The sequence below is a fragment of the Pyricularia oryzae genome, chromosome 1 (genome assembly GCF_000002495.2).
Source record: "Pyricularia oryzae 70-15 chromosome 1, whole genome shotgun sequence".
NCBI lineage: Eukaryota > Fungi > Ascomycota > Sordariomycetes > Magnaporthales > Pyriculariaceae > Pyricularia > Pyricularia oryzae.
This window is the reverse complement of record NC_017844.1, coordinates 3,971,715-3,984,932: the sequence shown is the minus strand read 5'-3', so window position 1 is coordinate 3,984,932 and position 13,218 is coordinate 3,971,715. Positions and strand designations below refer to the sequence as shown.

Genomic DNA, 13,218 nt, shown 5'->3' with positions numbered 1-13,218 from the left:
AAGACGAAGCATTTCATTTCCCATGTCTACCGGTGCAGGGAAAATGGTATGTCATAAATGACGATGACATACGCGTCCTGTGCTGTATCTGGTATCTGGCTCCTCGACCTAGGGTACCTGATAACATTGGAGTAAGATTGATTCAGAAGGCTACAGATCCATCACAACGCGGTCTCGTCACGAGGCACCAGGACGAGACGGGAGCTGATATTGTTATCTCAGAGCGTCTATGACACAGAATCCTAGAGGTCTCAAGATTTGCAAGAAGGTAATTAGTAAGTGTTGCTCATGGGTCATTGTCCCACAACGCGCCCCTCTAGGCTTATCGCCACTGTCAGGCACAGACACTTTTTTTTTTCTGTAGTGTTTCCAGCCTCACCGTAAAAGAGGCCCAAATGGATCCAGTCAAGACCAACAAACAACCGCGCGGACTTGCCGGGGACTTGCCAAATCACTGCGCTGCCCATATTAGCGGCATTTCCAATATTGGGCTCTGCTGGTTTACATCATTTTAAAAGTGTACAAGGTAAAAAGAGCGCATGACCGTGAAGCAAGGCACCCTTGGCATCACAACCAACAAACAAGGTGAGCAAAGACAGGTGTGTGGGTAATTTGCCTCGGTGTGGCCGTTGGCTCTCCCCTTGCGCTGTCCGTCTCGCTAAAGTCGTTGGTGGAAGTTCTCGGTGAAGGAAAACTTTGGGGCCAAGACGCTGATTGGACCCAAACAGAACGAAGAGTCAGAGAAGGGAAAAAAAGACACACAGACACATCGTTTTGTCCCCACACTTCCAAGACTTGGCTGACCTGGTTTTGGTGAACTTTTCACGAGAAAAAACGGCTTTTGGAGACGGCGGCCGATTTTCGGTCTTCGTCTACCAGGGGTCTTGACTGAACTTGTCAGGCCTGTCTCGCCTGTCAAAGCAGACGAGAGCCGGCCGGCCGGTTCATTGGATACTCACCGTACCTGATCTACCTGTTGCGAGTGTAATAGATGCCCAAAGATCCATATTCAAGGTGACGGTCACGGGAGTGGGTGGCTCTGGGTGGATGTTGGTTAAAATCGATTTTGTCAAGCCTAAACTGGTTGGTGATGACTAAATCCAAAGGTCCCTGACAGCAAAAGACGCGGGCAAGGCAAGCCAGCACGATAAATCGGACATTGGATGAAGCGCCGTGGTGGGGTAGAGGCTGATTCAATCTTTCAAGGATTGAATCACATGACCGAAGTACCCCAGCTTGCCCAGAAGCCCAGAGCCCAGCTACTTGGTTCAGTCCCCCAAATCGCTTATGGCTTTGATACAACATTGAAATCAATCCAGGCAAAAGCCAGGGAAAATTTGATCGATTTGCCCATTTAGGTTGATTAATGCTGGGAAAGCTAGGTCGGGGTGGCAGATACCACAGATACCTTATTATTACATACCCCAGCTGGGTGTACGTAACGGTACCTTACGTACACTCTAGTATTGTGGCTAACTTTCCGATTAATTAGCGCCAATTGGAGAATCTGCAAGCCCGGCCAGTCGTGTAACGAATGCTAGGATTTGTTTTCTGGGCGATGGATTTTTGTTTCTGGACGATTGATCTTGCGAATGACTGGCCAATCCCCGCAAAGCTACCCTGAACGTTTGAGATAACGGACGAACAGTGGCTCGCCACTAGTAGAGCAGCTGTTCGTGACCATTTATTTAGCTTAGCTCGGCGCTGGACCCTCCCTAAGGAGTACAGGGAGTACCTACAGGTAAAAGAGACGGGCGGGTCGGGACCCCCAGTCAGGCAGGCCAAGCAGGCAAGACATGAGGCTTGAGGCCAGCTACCCCATCATGTACTCAGCTGGAGCGGCGGCTGATGGAAACGCGAGAAAAGAGCATAAGAAGGGAAATATTAATAAACCCACCCACTTGGAAGCGATCGCAGGAGAATGGAGCTTCTGCCAACCTCCAACTTCAAGGGAAGCCAGGGGAAAAACCGGGCCAATGGAAGACAGATGAGCAAGCTATTGTGGCAGATCAAGTTACCCAAATGTCGGTCAGAGTCAACACTAGGTTATCATTCCCGGTAAATCTACCATAACATCCAGAAGTCCGTGGCAATCGGCCAGAAAACTGCAGGGGCTTAATTTGCCTCGTGACAGCATCTGGCATGGCGGCTTGCTTTTTCAATCCATGGTTTGTTCTTGGCTGGGGAATCTGACCAGGCTGTCCGCCTCAAGGGACAAGAAAATAGAGACACAGAGAACGAACGTAAATCCCTCGGATCTTGCGGCTTGGATTTGATTTTGACTTTAATTAATATTACTGTTAATGCTATAGTCTAGTGTACGTCTCCTCGATCTTTCCTCTTTCTTTTGCCTCCCCGCACAAAAATGGAACGACGAAAGAGGACCGTGAGCCTCCCACGTATCAAGCGAGCAATTGTCAATGTCACAACGCGCCCACCCGCGCAAAAAAAAAAAAAAAAAAAAAAAAAAAAAAAGCTGAAAGAAGAATGCCTGCTGCCCTGCTCACTTCCTCAGGATTCACAGCCCGGCTGGCAATTTTTTTTATCTCTATTTCTTTGTACAGCATAACAAATCAGCCATTGGGGGTCTCAAGGATGTCCGTTCGTAAACAAAAACTAATTATTAGATGCTGTGGATAATGCATGCAATGAATGCACCTCGTAACGAAAAATTCTTTGATTACCTGCTGAACAATTATTTGCTCGGCTGTGAAATCGTTGCAATGCACGATCCCAGGATTAGAGTTGTGCTGTATTGATTTCTCACTGGCAGTGGTGGTCGCTTGGCTTGGAAGCGAATGGATCAATCTTGACCAGATACCAGCGTGCGCAACCCCCTGCTCGTACCCGATGAAACGGTCGGATTTTCGGGTCAGATACTTCGCTACTTTGCTAGAACTGGAGTTGGTGACGGGGCTGGCAAAGGTCTCCCTTCGTCACGCGCGTGTATCTTTTTGGACCTTGGTACCCTTAGCCTGCAGATCTCCACGGGTTTTTGGACAGTGCGGCCGACGCAGGACCCCCCGCCCGCCATCTCCAAGCCGCAGAGGTCAAGGCCATTGACCCAGTTGTGCAACGCATTGCCTACCAGCTTTGGTTTGGCGGGATTGATTGGCGGCAGAAACGGAGGGCTGGCTTTGACCCCGAAAAAAAGAGATACCACATCAGTCAACCTGTCTCACAACCGATGCATAGCTGTGCTAGAAGGGGGCCAGAACGAAAAAGAAACTTTGGATTGCTTCTTGCTGACGATGCTTGCCTGCTTGGGGTAGGTACCTTGCCAACTGACCGCCCATCCCCACTTGATAAGTTAGAGAGGAGACAAAAAAGGGAAGAGGAAAAAAAAACCCGCCAGATTCGTTAGCCAATAGAATCAAAAGCCGCGCTGGAGAGACTTCTCCGCCGCCCGCTACAACCAGGTCTGATCGGGGCTTTTTTTTCCCTCTTGCAAATTATTCTTTACTCTTTTATTTTTATTTTATCCTTTTAGGAAACAGGAACGGTACGCATCAGCAAACACCTCAAGTCGAACAGAGTTAAAGCTTCATCCCATCTGTGCTTCTGGTCGCCCGCAACGCCCCGAGCCATATTTGGTTGTTAGACCAGTCGCGTCGCCCCGCTGTTTGACCCAGCCTGTCAGGGAAGGGATAAAAAAAAAAGACAGAAAGAAAGAAACCTCGTCCAGGGTGCCTGTCACGATAGAATACACCTGACTAGAGACGGACCAGACGCCTACGCAACAGGTCCTTATTACCAAAGTCTTGCGCGCGACTGTCGATCCGCGTCCGCACTCGCTACCCTGTTGCTTTCTGCCGAGCTTGGGCTACGATCGACCACAGACCTCGCAGTCCCCAACCAAGCGCCTCCGTTTTGCAATCTCGCATTCTCCATCTTTGCGACGATACGGCCAAACGTTTGGATGGCGATATCCCTTTTTTAGGAAAAAGATTACTTGCAAGGTAACTTGGCTACTGCTACCTTGGGTACCTTACTTCCGATCCTAGTCGGCCCTCGCCTACCCACGTTCTTTTTTTTTTCTCGATTTTTTTTTTCTTGCCTTTCAGTTCAACGCCCCCCGGTGTGTGTGTACTGTAACGCTCCTACATACCTTGCCGCACCTAGGTACCGCACACCAACCGCGCATACCCGAAAGCCCACACACGGCCCCGGCTTCAATCTCATCTTTGCCTGTCCCTGCTTTCCTTCCGATCGGGCAGTTGGCAACTTCGCCTGATGAAGTGCCTTTCGATGGCATACGCTTGCGCAAACCTTGTCTGACATTTGTCGCCTCCGCTGCACAGCACAAACTTCGCCGCCTCGGCCGTCTTGATGTACCTTCCTAGACATACCTCGACTTCTCCCTACACCCTGAAGCATGGACCACGGCCCGGACCCTAAGCGGCCACGGCTTGGGCAAGAACCCAACTCGTCGTGGTCCCCCGCAAGGCCGGCGTATCCTTCTTACACTACCCTCCCACGTCTCCCCGAACAACCGTCTGGTCAACCGCACCAGCACCAGCATCAACATCAACATCAACACCAACATCCCCCTCACAACCACTATCCTCGGAGCACCGATTCTCCAGCTCTGCCGCCGTTACTTACGAGTCCATACCCCAACAACCGCTCCCATGAGGCGGATCCGTACCCTGCCCGGCCTTCGCAACCGCCACAGTCACCGGCGCATCCTCCTTACCAACCAGCCTATTCGCCCCGCGAATCGCCAGGTGGTGGTGGTGGTGGTGGTGGCGGTATGAAGCGAGATCCCGAAGAACACATACCCCATCCGAACAATCGCCGCCAGAACTCGACAGGAAATGCGCCCGAACCACACCCGGTGACTCCTCACGGTCTTCCAGCGCATAGCATGCAGGCGCAGTCGCCCGCAGCGCCTCCGCCTTCGCAGCATTCGCAGCCGGCCCATCGACCGCAGCATCAACAACCTCTCCCTCAACAGCCGCTGCCCATAGACGACCGGAGACAGCCCAGCTTCGATAACGGCCAGTCTGGACCCATGTTTCGCCAGCAACAGAACTACGCGCCGCCGCCACCGCCTCCTCCTCCTCCCCCTCAACCACACAATCACGCTCATATTCAGTCGCCGTATGAGCAGTCTCCAACCCACAATATGTATCCTACACCTTACCAGAACAACCAAGAATATAGTCCATATGGGAGTGCATCGTCGGCGGCTACCAGTAAACAGAGGCCCAAACACCAGCGCGCGTCCCAGGTATGTTATCCTTGTCGGCAGTGTCTGCGACCTGATGCAAAGCTAACAAGCGGTGGCGCATAGGCTTGTGATCGGTGCCGACATCTCAAGGCCAAGTGTGATGAGCAGAAACCATGCAAGAACTGCAAAGAGAAGAACGAACCTTGTAACTACAAGGAGCCAATAGTTAAACAGTACGAGCTAAACATGCATTCCCGTTTCGACTTGCCCAATCCCCAATACTAATCTGATCCGGCTTCTAGACAAGACAAGGTCCAGACGGAGCTCCTCGAGGCGGTCACCAGCATGAGTACGAGCTTTGCCGACATAAAGTCGTTGATTTCGGGGGTTGATTCGCGTCTGAGTACACGTCTTACGAATCTGGAAGAAGCTATGAGGACAATAGTCGCTGCGATCAGGCCTGGCGCCGCGCAATCTTTCCCTTTTTCTGTCAAAAGGGAGTTGAGCGGAAGTGAGGATACTGCTTCAAATGGACCGCACGAATCCCCGAATTCTGGACGCGGCGAGCCGATTGGAAGTCCTCAAGTGCCCATATTAGAGCACACTGACAGGCAGCAAGCAATTGAGGCAGCTCATTCGGCGACTGCTGAAGAGTTGGTTTTTTCCAAGGAGGCCGAGGAACCAATCGCGCCTGTTATTATAGACGACGACAGAGCAGATGTCCCACCTGGCTCCCCGGTACCTGCGGGGAAACCTGCAATTCCAGAAAACCATACCACAGGAACTGGCAATTTGCTCATGTGGCCACCCATCCAAAGCCTCGTGGGCCACCTTCTGGTAGAACATGGCATCAAGTACCCAAAGACCTACCCGCTCACCATCGAGGAAAATAGGGGCTTGTTACATTTGTATGGTCGAGGAGAAGGAAGCAAAAAGAGGCCGGGTGGGAGGGAGGTTCCTAACGACTTGGGACTTCTCACGTCTACCTATCCTGAAGACGTAGCACCATCGCCTTCATCCAACAATGACTGGGGCTGCATGGATGCTATGGAAACCGCGCCTTTTAGTCCACAGAATCTTCCTCCAACCCCTGAAACGAAGACCCCTTCTCGAAAGACAGTCGGAGGCCTAAGGTTCGACCCTGAGCATGTGTGGAAGCTTGTGGACAGCTACAAGGAAAACATGCAGAACATGCATCCCATCATTTTGCCCAAGGATCTGGACGCCCTGATCAAAAACTTCCTCGACAGCCTTCCCACGGTTTTCGTTACCAAATCTACCAGGCCGCCACCAATCGCAGGGTTTGCCGCAAAGCACGAAATTGTGGGTGAAAAGCGGAAACGAGAGGATACAGACGATGGCTCGGAACCCAAGGTCGCGCATCAAAAACGTCCCGCGCCGTCTCGCCACATCACCACTGCTGTAGTTCTCTGTATTCTTGCCCTGGGCGAGATCTGTTTACACAAGGATCGTATCCCCGATATCGTTCCAACACATAGCGAGATGCAAGGTCAGGGTTCCTTCAGCTCTCAGCCCTACGGCTCCCAAGGTTCCCCGGCCTCTCGGAATGGTGTACCACCATCCCCCGTCCAGGGGACACCGCCTTCGGTAACTTCGCACCCGACAGGCAGCAGGCGAGCCTCTTTTCAGGGTTCCTCCGGTTCTACACCAGGGCCAATAAGGAGAAATATGGATGTGATTCCGGGTCTGCAGTACCTAGCAAATGCTACCGACATTCTTGGCAATCAAATGGGAGGTACTTCCATATGGCACGTATACGCCAACATTTTGGCTGGTCTTTATTACGGTCAGCTGGGCAGGGTTATGGAGAGTTATTGGCATATCCATCATGCCTGCGTCAAGGCGCAGCATCTTCTGAGGAAGTGAGTCGTTCCCATCCCTTCCCGAGGAATTGACCTGTATTTGATTGCTAACACGCTTCTATCAAGCCACTTCTCTCGTCTCACTGCTGCAACAAAAGGCGGAAAACAAGACATCAAGGACCTCCGGTACTATCTCATTTACTGGACGTGTATGCAACTTGAAAGGTATGTGGTATTTTTTGGGGAGTTTTTTTGTATCTTATTTTTGCCAGCACTGACCAAATTTGCAGCGACATTATCGCCGAGCTGAACCTACAACAGTCGGGCATCAGTAACTACGAGCAGAGCATGCCGCACCCTAATTTGGAACACATGATTGAGTGCGGGATCGACCAACGTGTCGCCTATAGCTACTACGGGCAGCTATGGCTACGAAAGACTCTCAACAAGGCGCACACATTCCTATACGGGCCCAAGTCTGAAAGAGACAATTTTGACCTGATAGGACTGGTGGAAATTCTACACTCGAATTTGACAGAGCAGGAACTTCTTTGGTGGCCCAAGTTTCATGACCATGATCCCCCGACTCCGGCCGACAACATCCTCGACGCTAGGCTGCGAGCTAAGTACTGGGGCGCCATGAACATTATTTGCCGGCCCGTTATCAAATCTATCCTGATGAAAGATTATCCGGGGACGCAGGAAGGGCTCGACAAGTCTGATCCTTTGAACGAGCTTTTGGATCCCTCCGACAACACTGTTTTGGAGATAGCAAAGACGGGCATCAACGCGCTTATTCATAGCACCAAGGCCTTCCACAATCTTGCTGAACGGCGGTATATTGTCACCAACATCTTTGGTACCGCTCAAGCGTGAGTTTTTGGGAATCCGGACTCTTTTTATTTCTCTTGTTCTCCTTTTCGCTGCTGACCTTTGTTGTTTGTTGCGCTTTTAGTCAGTGGGGCAACCTGATTACCCTTGCCGCGGTCTACAGGAACCAGTATCTCTCACATTTCATCGACCCTGCGGAGCTCAAGTACCTTTTCGACAAGATGATACAGTTCTTGGACGTGGTCTCGCATCGATCAAGCTCCCTCGAGGTTGACGGGAAAATCCTCGTTGGTCTGAGGGACACTCTGTTTCCCACGGGGTTATCCCGACCCGAGCCGCTGTCAGCCACCCACCCAAGCTTGTCCCATATGACAAGTATTCACACGTCAATGGCGACCCATCCCGATTTCCACCACTTGTCGATGAGTCCCGTACATACCAGCCCTATAGTACCTCAATTTGGGCCTCAGCCGATGCCCTCGAATGGTCTACCGCCGTTCTCTTACTCTCCTCATCCTCATCAGCCGCCCCATCCAACACCCAACGGAGCAGTGGATGTTCAGGTACCTCGATGAAAGTGCTCCCAGGAAAGCGGAACTCGCATTCACCACACCATCAAGGTTCTCTGCTAGCAAGAAACAGGCTGTTGCAGTACGCTCCTGCTAAGCCTCGCTTCCCTTCAGATTCTACCTGCTGTGTCATGTTGACAGGGCTCGCCCGAAAAGCAAGTTTGGCGAATGTTCAAGACCGGACCCGACATGGCCTGATTTGCCGTGGCGACAGAGGGCTCGCTGCATTTAATTACTTGGGAAAGCTCGCGCTGCAAAGGATTGCAGTTGAGCTCTACCACATAATTATCTCGCTAATATTTTGCCATTTAAACACCCTCGTATTTTCTTCTGGATTAGGATCAGCTTCTCCCTTTTTTTCTGGCTGGCATCTTGCTTGCATTTAAGATCATACTTGTTTCATGTTCTTTTCCTTTCCGACTTGACAAGATAATGACGGCCCCTCATGTGGATGAAGCTGTTTTATGGCAAAGGCAACAAGTATCATGCTCAGCGACGTTTTGTATTCTTTGTTTATCTTCTTGGATGAAGCGTACCTGCATACATACCCATTTACTAGGTCGGCTTTTTCTTTGATTTTCTTTTCACTTTCTGAGTTATGTTATACACGCATACTCTAATGATGGTATATTCCTTTTTCTTTTTTTATTGCGAGGTGGTACGAAGTGATAGCTGCGCGGCGGACAGGTCCGTTGCAAGTACATGTTGCATATATAGATGGCTGGTTGAGGGTGGATCATATTTGATCTTGAAGTACTTTGTTGGATAAGACATGTTGTTCTTTTTTGGTCTCTTGAATCTCTTTGTGAGGCAATAAACATCAAAGGCCATCCTTGCATCTTTTCAGCTCCAAGAATTGTGAAACCAAATTCAATGCACGTGAAATCGAACGTCGCTCAAATCACCATCTAGTTCTAGTTGGAGGGAAACAACGGTCAAGTTTTTAGCCCTTGAGCTCAAGACTACTGTTTTTGCCCCTGTCAAAAAATCATAATGGCACGACGGTTAAACAAAGCCAGCCGTCTGGATAGGCGGCCTCGCGCATCAAGCCCTCTAGCGGGGCCGAGAATGGCACGGGAGCGCCGTGAAGCACCACGTTGGCCAGTACGGGATCTCTGCTGCTCGGGAACAAGACAGGGAGCAAGTCACGTAGTGTTGGGCCGAGAGTCTGCGGAATACCTGTGGAAGCAAACCAAGTCAGCGACACGTCAGGCTCGGTTCCGTGCTCTCAAAAAAAAAAAAAAAAAAAAAAAAACTTTAAAGAGTTGAATGGCGGCAAAAAGCAAGTCGAGGCTGATGGTTTACTCACGGTTTGCCGTCCGGGGTGGAACGAGGGTCTGCATGACCCTAAAAGACCCGGCGGGCGTTGCTCCCCCGGCGCCACCACCACCGCTGCTGGGGATGTAGATGCGCAGGGGCACGTGCTTGATCGGGGTGCTAGGGTTGAGCAGACGGGCGTTGATGCGGGCCCAAGCCGGGTAGTCTGCGTCGCGGACGGCGTTCCACAGCGCCGTGGTGTCGGCCTTGCTCATGCCCATAATCTGCTTGGCGTGTCCGTTGCGCACAAAGTCGGCCTCCTTGACGCCGTTGAGGAAGGTGTCGCCCACGTGCCAGTCGTCCCCTTGGTCGACCGTCAGGCGCCACGGCAGCGTGGGCTGGTACAGGTCGACGAGCAGGCCGAGCGGCAGGGCGCGCAGCGCGATCCCTTCGTGGTGGAAGCTGGTCGGGGCTGGGATGGATGGGGGCAGGAAGGCGCGGATCCGGGGGAGAAGAAGAGACAGGTAGGATACGCGCGGGAGGGAGGTTATGAAGGGTGTGTTGGGGAGGGAGGGGTGAGTGATGTACAAAGGGATGCTGAGGCGCCAGAGGGTGCGGGGGATAGAGATGGTTGTGGGTGGTTCCGCGGTTCGTTGTCCCGGTGGTGGTGGTGACGCTGCCGCCGACGTGATTCTTGATAGTGGCCTTGCCGAGTCGGGACCGGGATGAGGTGGGGATGGCGGGCCCGAACCCGGCCCGCGTGCCGGGCTGGCGAGGTCGGCTTCTGATCGGCGCGGCGAAGCCATTTAAACACCCATGCGACCCCCTGTCGGGTGGTAGCAGTGACGGTTGTCTGCAAACGTAAACGGTAATTCTGACGGCAACAACAAGATACAGTAGGGTGTGTTCAGTCAGAAGCGGTGAGTTTGAAATATCCGGGTTCCCCGATCACGATTTCTCTTATTTGGATTATCCGTAGGGAGATAGCGATCTGCCGAATGCCTTCTCGTCGGTTGTGGTTTTCCCCCCACACACCCTTGTCTCTCTTTTTCCTGGTCTCGAAGAAACGGCCCAAGAACCGGGTCGCGTTTTTTTTAGGGGACGAAAACGACGAGCTGCACGTGGGGTGTAAAAAAAAAGGTAACGAAAATGAAACCAACCCAAAAAGACTAAATATCTCCCGACTATTGTACTACCTATGCAGTACCCCGCCGATTATTCGTAGGTAGTTCAAATGTTACTCTAGGCAGCCTTTTTTTTTTTTTTTTTTTTTTAGTTCTGGACCGGCCGAGAATCAATTATCCAGCCGACCCTCCTGGGTGCGGTTACCCGTTCAAGCCGTTAAGTCGTGAAGCCGTGCCACCGTTTTCACAATGGCGCGACCGTCTTGAAAGCTGAGGGAACCGTAAAACTTTGGGCGATTTCCTTTTTTTTCTGATCTCTTTTTCTTCTTGTTGTTCTTATCCTTTTTTACCTTGTCGATATCAAATTTAATCGGCGCTGTTGATGGTTGCTTCAATGGGTTGCTTTTGCAGCTCAAGAGACACAAGATAACTTGGCGATGGGGAACCTGCAGACAGGGGTGGGTGAGCATCGGGCTTTACTTTTTCGATGCGGGGTTTGGAGAGAGGACGAGAAAAGCAACTCGGAGACACAACAGAGAGAGGGGCAGGGATTTTCTGTACGAGCTATTGGTAGGCAGGCACTGCCTGTAGGTAGGGACTAGCTCATTGCCGTGATCCGGATCACATCCCCCCTTCTCACTTTGCTGTGATCAGTTTACTCCGTATGTTTGGGATGACAGCTGCCATTTCACCTCCGCAAACCAGGGAACCACTACCAAAAACCAGAGAGAGTACCATTAACCCCGCTTGCCCGCCGAATTCAAATGGCCCAGGCTGTAAAAGGATGTATAGCTAGCTAGGTTGGCATGTAGCCACTATCAGGTTGCACTCGCTTCCATCTCTTTTTTGCAGTGAGGGAATCCAAAAAGCCACCGGGGAAAAAAGAAAAAAAAAGAAATTAGAGGTACAGACTACAGCCAGCAAAACGAACCATTCACGTTCCCGCGATGAGACATGCACCATTTGTAGATCTTTTTTTTTTTCTAGCTGGTTTTGTATTAACCCCTTTCCGAGCAAGCAAGCTTGGCAAGCAACCAGCAGTGAGTGATTCCAGGTCAGAAAGAAAAGTCCCCCCAGCACACCATCTTACTGGCCGAGGAAGCCTTACGCGTGACGAACGCACTGCAACCCCCTAGAGTAAGAGCATGCAGCAGCACAGTGTCAATCAGTTTCCCTGCCGCACGATGAGGTTTTGGGATCGGTACCTCGACGATTGTGCAGGATACTTGCCCCACATTTGCCAATCCGTTCAGTCTCTCGTTGGAAAGTTTGGGTTCTTGGGTAGGTCCAACTAACAAGGTAAGCACTTATAACCGCCATTATCGCTGAAGATGAAGAAGAAAAATTGATGATCACCATCTTTTCTCACACACACACACACGTAATAATGACACTCCGGGGGGATATATGTTAAACGTTTTGCTATAGTTTCCTTGAGCCAACCCACCTTAACAGCTCTTTCGATACCTGCTTTTGCCCGGAAATAAACACAGGTAAAACAGCTCAGGACCAACAAAATGAGGAAGAAATAAAATACCAAGAGAGGAAGAAAAAAAGACTTACAAAACTCCCCTTGGCACGATAACTCATTAACAAAAAAAAAAAAAAAAAAGAAACTGCTAGACTCAGGGCGGGCTACCTCGCACTCACATTGTTTTTTCTTTTTCTTCTTTGCTTCTCCCCTTTCTTTACTCCCTCCGCACGGAATACACTGTCTGGGGGGTTGCTGTCTTATCTTTGACACCGCTCAGACAAACTACGCAAACTCCCGTTGTCTGTTGAACCACGTCCGTGTTTGCTGGCTGCTGTTATCTGGTTCGGGGCACGAATCGGACGCTAAAACTAGTGCTATATGTACTAGGCCAGGTGTTATCGGAACTTCTTGTCTAGCCTCTCTACCCTTTCTGTTGCATCGACTTTTGCTTTTTCTTCTTCTTTTCCCCGTTTTCTGTAACTTTTTGGGGGAATTTGGAACTGGATAAATCTGCCTGCTCAATGCAAGATCATGTTTGTTACATCGGACGGCATTTGTTTTGCCACGTTATATGAACTCCCGTCTGTGTCAGATCCGGAGTTTCGATTCGACTATTACTCCGTACACTCATTTCGTATAGTTCCAAACATTACTGAAAGTTCTTGTGGTTTTAGTTAAAACACAATACTTTTCATTGTAATGCTAATTTCGGATCCCTTCTTGGCCCATGATTTATTCATATTGATTGAATTTCAAAGCTATAAGTGTGTTACTTAACTTTGGAGTTTCACTTGATTCATATTGCAAAAGAAAATCAAACGGAAATGTTAATCATCTGGTATTAGGAAAGCTCATATGGAGCGTAGGTATCATTACAGGCATGATTAATTAGAAAACTGATATCCCAGCTTTGCAAAAGGAAATCGTCAGGTCTATCTTCCCACTCCTGAGCGCCCGCTAGATGCCA

General features: G+C 50.5%; 4 protein-coding genes across 4 annotated transcripts; 2 read left to right on the top strand and 2 right to left on the bottom strand.

The window, feature by feature from the left end:
- Positions 1-22: 22 nt before the first annotated feature.
- MGG_16264 (uncharacterized protein) lies at positions 23-515 on the top strand (the record flags this gene model as incomplete). Its single annotated transcript, XM_003709850.1, has 3 exons — positions 23-46; positions 247-275; positions 365-515. 3 exons carry the CDS (start codon positions 23-25, stop codon positions 513-515), a joined length of 204 nt encoding a protein of 67 aa, XP_003709898.1.
- A 1,949-nt stretch (positions 516-2,464) lies between these two features.
- Positions 2,465-2,929, bottom strand: MGG_16263 (uncharacterized protein; the record flags this gene model as incomplete). Its single annotated transcript, XM_003709849.1, has 2 exons — positions 2,465-2,554; positions 2,685-2,929. Coding segments are annotated over 2 exons (251 nt in total), but the record flags the coding sequence as incomplete, so codon positions are not given.
- Positions 2,930-3,399: 470 nt separating this feature from the next.
- MGG_09263 (uncharacterized protein) lies at positions 3,400-9,243 on the top strand. The gene is made up of 6 exons (XM_003709848.1): positions 3,400-5,233; positions 5,297-5,406; positions 5,476-7,056; positions 7,123-7,221; positions 7,287-7,868; positions 7,952-9,243. Exons 1-6 carry the CDS (start codon positions 4,376-4,378, stop codon positions 8,400-8,402), a joined length of 3,681 nt encoding a protein of 1,226 aa, XP_003709896.1. The 5' UTR covers positions 3,400-4,375; the 3' UTR covers positions 8,403-9,243.
- Positions 8,882-10,927, bottom strand: MGG_09262 (autophagy protein 5). The gene is made up of 2 exons (XM_003709847.1): positions 9,706-10,927; positions 8,882-9,575 (listed from the first exon to the last, which is right to left on the bottom strand). Exons 1-2 carry the CDS (start codon positions 10,457-10,459, stop codon positions 9,385-9,387), a joined length of 945 nt encoding a protein of 314 aa, XP_003709895.1. The 5' UTR covers positions 10,460-10,927; the 3' UTR covers positions 8,882-9,384.
- Positions 10,928-13,218: the final 2,291 nt, after the last annotated feature.

Bases quoted from the DNA above. Each gene is read 5' to 3' on its own strand.
- MGG_09263 (XM_003709848.1), top strand. From the start codon at position 4,376: ATGGACCACGGCCCGGACCCTAAGCGGCCACGGCTTGGGCAAGAACCC. The intron at 5,407-5,475 runs GTACGAGCTAAA...TCCGGCTTCTAG, and splicing joins AAGGAGCCAATAGTTAAACA to ACAAGACAAGGTCCAGACGG. The intron at 7,057-7,122 runs GTGAGTCGTTCC...GCTTCTATCAAG, and splicing joins GCGCAGCATCTTCTGAGGAA to CCACTTCTCTCGTCTCACTG.
- MGG_09262 (XM_003709847.1), bottom strand. From the start codon at position 10,459: ATGGCTTCGCCGCGCCGATCAGAAGCCGACCTCGCCAGCCCGGCACGC. The intron at 9,576-9,705 runs GTGAGTAAACCA...TTGCTTCCACAG, and splicing joins TCCACCCCGGACGGCAAACC to GTATTCCGCAGACTCTCGGC.